This window comes from Gigantopelta aegis, chromosome 1, assembly GCF_016097555.1.
Source record: "Gigantopelta aegis isolate Gae_Host chromosome 1, Gae_host_genome, whole genome shotgun sequence".
In the NCBI taxonomy this organism is placed as follows: Eukaryota; Metazoa; Mollusca; class Gastropoda; order Neomphalida; family Peltospiridae; genus Gigantopelta; species Gigantopelta aegis.
In genome coordinates this window covers 30,922,828-30,928,827 of record NC_054699.1, presented here as the reverse complement: position 1 = coordinate 30,928,827, position 6,000 = coordinate 30,922,828, and the positions used below count along the sequence as shown (strand labels likewise).

At 35.7% G+C, this 6,000-nt stretch overlaps 1 protein-coding gene across 1 annotated transcript in view; it reads right to left on the bottom strand.

The window, feature by feature from the left end:
* Nucleotides 1-586: 586 nt before the first annotated feature.
* The window catches only part of LOC121373623 (tyrosine-protein kinase RYK-like), a 139,880-nt gene continuing 134,466 nt past the window's right edge, over nucleotides 587-6,000 (bottom strand). The window contains exons 13-14 of the mRNA XM_041500327.1: nucleotides 4,080-4,216; nucleotides 587-3,414 (exon numbers count right to left, since the gene is read on the bottom strand). Coding sequence (XP_041356261.1) covers nucleotides 3,303-3,414; nucleotides 4,080-4,216 — 249 coding nt within the window. The 3' untranslated portion in view covers nucleotides 587-3,302. The remainder of the gene's footprint in view (nucleotides 3,415-4,079; nucleotides 4,217-6,000) is intronic.

The following is a 6,000-nucleotide window of genomic DNA, read 5'->3' as shown; positions in this document are numbered from 1 at the left end:
AGTTGCAAACAATGAAAACAGTGGTCCTAGTTACTCTTTGCTGGGTGAGTAACATACAATCTAATTAAAATTAGCTCCACTATTACATGTGGATCTAACACCAGCCAGTTGGAGCTCATGTCCACCAATCAAAACCTTACTTGCAGAATCCTGCCAGTGATTTAAAAATAATTTGAAAACATTCCGAATTATCCTGAGGGTATACGACATGTTTCGTGTGAATTACGAATGCCGTAAAACATGTTTTATTTTATAAAATAAATAATTTGTAATGTAAAACTGAAGATTGATTTAGTTTTTTGTTTTTTTTATAAATAAATAAATAATTTTTAATGTAAAATTGAAGACTGATAACCCACCCCGTACGTACTGGTATGGTTCGCTGTACTGCGGCCACTAAAATAGACTCGCCCGATATTTTTAGAATTTGTATGCTCCCAAATAACGTTATAAAAGGCGAAGTGTGATTGGTCAATATTTAAATTATTATTTACAGACGAAATGTTACCTGGACATTGGGGACAACGCAGTGTTGTTAGTTTTAAATCACTGGCAGGATTCTGCAAGTAAGGTTTTGATTGGTGGACATGAGCTCGAACTGGCTGGTGTTAGATCCACATGTAATAGTGGAGCTAATTTTAATTAGATTGAGTAACATACTACATTCTATACATACACTAGCACACTAGTTAATCAAGAAAGGTTTTAGATTTGTCTTCTTGATTTATTTCTGCAGTAACACTGCTAACAGTTGTAACAAGTCTTCTCAAACCTTTTCCTTTCCTCTTCTCTATAATACTGTAATACCGACACAGGAAGCAGACGACAAATTAATGTGTTACACTTCTCAAGCTGTGTGTACTTCTTTCTATGCCTTTAATAAACTTTGCTCACTTCTTTCACTGATGATTTTAAACTGTGCTCACTTTTTTCACTGATGTCTTTAAGCTGTGTGCACTTCTTTTATTGCCTTTAAAGTGTTTACACTTCTTTCCCTGAGGCCTTTAAACTGTGTGCACTTCTTTCGTTGATGCCTTTAAAGTGTGCACTTCTTTTCGTTGATGCCTTTAAAGTGTGCACTTCTTTTCGTTGATGCCTTTGAACTGTGTGCACTTCTTTTCGTTGATGCCTGTAAAGTGTGTGCACTTCTTTCACTAATGCCTTAGAACTGTGTGCACTTCTTTCGTTGATGCCTTTGAACTGTGTGCACTTCTTTCATTGATGCCTGTAAAGTGTGTGCACTTCTTTCACTGATGCCTTTGAACTGTGTGCACTTCTTTCGTTGATGCCTGTAAAGTGTGTGCACTTCTTTCACTGATGCCTTTGAACTGTGTGCACTTCTTTCGTTGATGCCTGTAAAGTGTGTGCACTTCTTTCACTGATGCCTTTGAACTGTGTGCACTTCTTTCATTGATGCCTTTGAACTGTATGCACTTCTTTCATTGATGCCTGTAAAGTGTGCACTTCTTTCATTGATGCCTTTAAATTGTGTGCACTTCTTTCGTCATTGCCTTTAAATTGTGTGCACTTCTTTCGTCATTGCCTTTGAACTATGTGCACTTGTTTCATTGATGCCTTTAAGCTGCTTGCACTTCATTTGTTGCCTTTAAAATGTGTACGCTTTGAACTGTGTGCACTTCTTTCACATATTCTTCAAGTTATCTGCACCTCTGTCACAGATGCTTATAAACTGTATTCACTTCATTCTAACATGTCTTTACTGTGTGCACACTTCTTTCACAGACATCCGTAATTTTTAAGATCTCAATTTGCAGTGCATCTCCAATTTACACATTTCTTTCAAGTTCCTCTCACATATTCTTATTCACTGCTAAGGGAGACAACTCTTTTACCAAATGATTATGGCCACACAAGGGGATATCACTCCTCCAATTTACCTGAAGCAAAACAGTTCAAGGGCAGCTTACTCTGTACTTAGATGCAAAGAATTACCACAATTTCATTCTTCTTCAGACATTTCAAATACTACCAGGAAACACTCTTTTAATTAAAATGCACATTAATACATATTTACCGCACACATAACTATATCCCTGTTCATATTAATCAGGATTTTTTTTACTTTTTTAAGTTCGGTTTTTATTTTGATTTAAGAATTTAACTGTTAAAATGTACCTTTCAGTATATGTAACATCAAATACATAGTATTTGACGCAAGTTTGCATGGTAATGCACGGCTCATGTGAAACAATATTCGTGACAAAAACTAATGTTAACCTAGGTCCACACATAACAACTACAGACAGAAATGTTTCACAGACTGTGTTATCTGCAATATGATTTCCTTTCCATGTCTTTCAAGCAATCAAGAGACATTCGATGATATTGGCTTTGCCTGTAACAAACAATATACTAAGTTATTCATCGGAGCAAGTGGATCAAAACTGCATTACAATTACAAAGACAAATATTTCATCATCGGCCATATCTGCAATAAGATTCACTTTTCTTTTTCTCCCTTTCATGCACCCTCTGCCGTGTTACCGAAACAAATTCAGAGAGATTCATTTCCTTGTCACAAACAATAACCACTTTCATGTCTGTACAATGGATTTCAGTTGCTGTGTACGTCATGTCTTTACATTGACTGTAACGTGTTTGTCTGTACAATGGATTTCAGTTGCTGTGTACGTCATGTCTTTACATTGACTGTAACACGTTTGTCTGTACAATGGATTTCAGTTGCTGTGTATGTCATGTCTTTACACTGACTGTAACATGTTTGTCTGTACAATGGATTTCAGTTGCCATATACTTTTGTCTTTACACTGATTGTAACTTGTCTGTCTGTACAATGAATTTCAGTTGCCATATACTTCATGTCTTTACAATGATTGTAACTTATTTGTCTGTACAATGGATTTCAGTTGCCATATACTTCATCTTTACACTGACTGTAACTTGTTTGTCTGTACAATGAACTTCAGTTGCCATATACTTTTGTCTTTACACTGACTGTAACTTCTTTGTCTGCACAATGAACGTCAGTTGCCATATACTTCATCTTTACACAAACTATAATTTTTTTGTCTGTACAATAAACTTCAGTTGCCATATACTTCATCTTTACACTGGTTGTAACTTGTTTGTCTGTACAATGGATTTTAGTGTCTGTACAATGAATTTCAGTTGCCATATACTTCATACCAGTACAATGAATTTCAGTTGTCATATACTTCATCTTTACAGGGACTGTAATTTTGTGTGTCTGTACAATGGTTTCCAGTGTCTGTACAGTTCGTGTCTCATGCAGATTGGATGAGAGTAAGATGGCAGTGTGTTCAGATGAAGCGACCGAGGGCCGTGTAGAAGTCCTGTAGACACACGAGGAGCTGGGAGAACTTAGGTCTTTCGTCCGGAGTCATCGCCCAGCAACACGCCATCACAGCAAACCTGTTAGTAAATTTGGAACAAGTTATCATCATGTTTTATTGTACTGCTTGTAATATATTTATATTGTAAATTGTTGCGAGAGAACTAAATATAGGCTAACACCTGTTGGCCAATTCCCAGACCGCTACTATTTTTGAACGATAATAAATATTGTTTAAACTAAACCTGTAACAAACAAGACAGTTGTAGAAGTTAAATTCTTTAAGCATATGTAAATCTACATAACTTGTCATAGTTGTACATGTTTTTTTTTTAAATATATAAATCTGTATAAGATATCCACTAACCACAACACTTTCAATATATTCATTATAAGTTTGGATCTCTTCAGAAAATGGGAGGAAAATAAAGAATGAAAGAAAATGGCTGCAGACTTTGACCTTTAAATAAAATATACGAAGACTATATAGTATTCACCATACCCAGAAACATGCCATCACCACTGATGCAATTTAAAATTTAATAATAAATGTAATTAAAAAAATATACAATATCTCAAACTCACTAATTAATACATAAATGTTAAAACACTCACAGTTCAACAGGGCAGTTATGTGGGTGAGCTATCCGATAGCCTTCTTGTAAGTAGGCGGACATTTCAAACGGGTCGATATCTTACAATATCTTAAACTCACTAATTAATACATAAATGTTAAAACACTCACAGTTCATCAGGACAGTTGTGTGGGTGAGCTATCCGATAGCCTTCTTGTAAGTAGGCGGACATTTCAAACGGGTCGATGTCGGCATATGGCTGCTGACCTAGGGTCATCATCTCCCACAGGGTGACACCAAACGCCCACTGAAACAACATCAATGACTTTTATACACAGACTAACCAACATGCGGAAGATCTGTTCAACTACAACCCTGCACAATGTTTAATAACTAGCTTTTATAGCCATAATAAAATCCACCCTGAAGATAAACATACAGAATGCTCAATTTGCTAAAAATATAAAATAAGATAAAATTTCATTCCCAATCCCATTTGGAAAGCCATTTGGTTGAAAATCACATTTTTAAAACAATTTGGACGAAAATCCTATTTTGAAAACAATTTGGATGAAAATCTAGCATTTAATTTATAAACCGGCCTCGGTGGCGTCGTGGTTAGGCCATCGGTCAACAGGCTGGTAGGTACTGGGTTCGGATCCCAGTCGAGGCATGGGATTTTTAATCCAGATACCGACTCCAAACCCTGAGTGAGTGCTCCGCAAGGCTCAATGGGTAGGTGTAAACCACTTGCACCGACCAGTGATCCATAACTGGTTCAACAAAGGCCATGGTTTGTGCTATCCTGCCTGTGGGAAGCGCAAATAAAAGATCCCTTGCTGCCTGTCGTAAAAGAGTAGCCTATGTGGCGACAGCAGGTTTCCTCTAGAAAAAAACAGTGTCAGAATGACCATATGTTTGACGTCCAATAGCCGATGATAAGATAAAAAATCAATGTGCTCTAGTGGCGTCGTTAAATAAAACAAACTTTTTTTAAAATTTATAATGGTCTTAAGTTCAAGGGCCATAACGGTGAAAAATTGGTAAATTACCATGATAAAGTTACACACAAAATGGGTAAATTACCATGATAAAGTTACACACAAAATGGGTAAATTACCATGATAAAGTTACACACAAAATGGGTAAATTACCATGATAAAGTTACACACAAAATGGGTAAATTACCATGATAAAGTTACACACAAAATGGGTAAATTACCATGATAAAGTTACACACAAAATTGGTAAATTACCATGATAAAGTTACACACAAAATTGGTAAATTACCATGATAAAGTTACACATAAAATTTCAGCTCAGTATCGTGATGCACTCAGAGAAACAGAGTTTGTAATAATTGTTTTTTTCCTATCTCCTATGTTCAAGGACCATAACTCTGATAAATTACCATGAAAGTTAAACGTGACAGTACATGATACGGTTATACACAAAATTTCACCTTAATATCTTGAGGCATTGTGAAAAAAAAATATCTCAAAACTACATGTGGGACAGACGGATGGACAGAAAGACAAACCCATAGGCCTCTCTGGTTGGAACGGTCGGTGACTAACAACCAAATGAGGTCATTCTTAAAAACATTATTGTCTATAACCTAACCAATCAATACAGCAATGTTATACATGCTTGTTGTTTGGGGTGTTTTTTGTTTTTATTGGGTTGGGGTGGGGGGTGGGGGGTCACTTCTTTTTCTTAAATATTGTACTAATAAAAGAAAAAGGAGAAAATAATTTTTCTCTATTACATTTTTTTTTAGGACATGAGTTACAGAAAACAATATGCGTTAATGTTTTCCCTGACTAAAATTATTGCATACATACATTATAGCTTGTTGTTAAAACCTGTTGATTCGGCAAAAGCAAACAGTATGTTTAAAGCTTTTTGATCTATTAAAAACTAATACATACACTAGCTTGCTAGAGAAGACTATCAATCCAGTAATGGTCAACAGTACAGTAAAGTATTCTTATAACTAACTGGAAGGGACCAAGATAGTTAGTTCGTTGTAGCAGTAGTTCTTTGTACACATTTGTATAAGTCGGTCATTAATGTATAGGGAGATAAAAT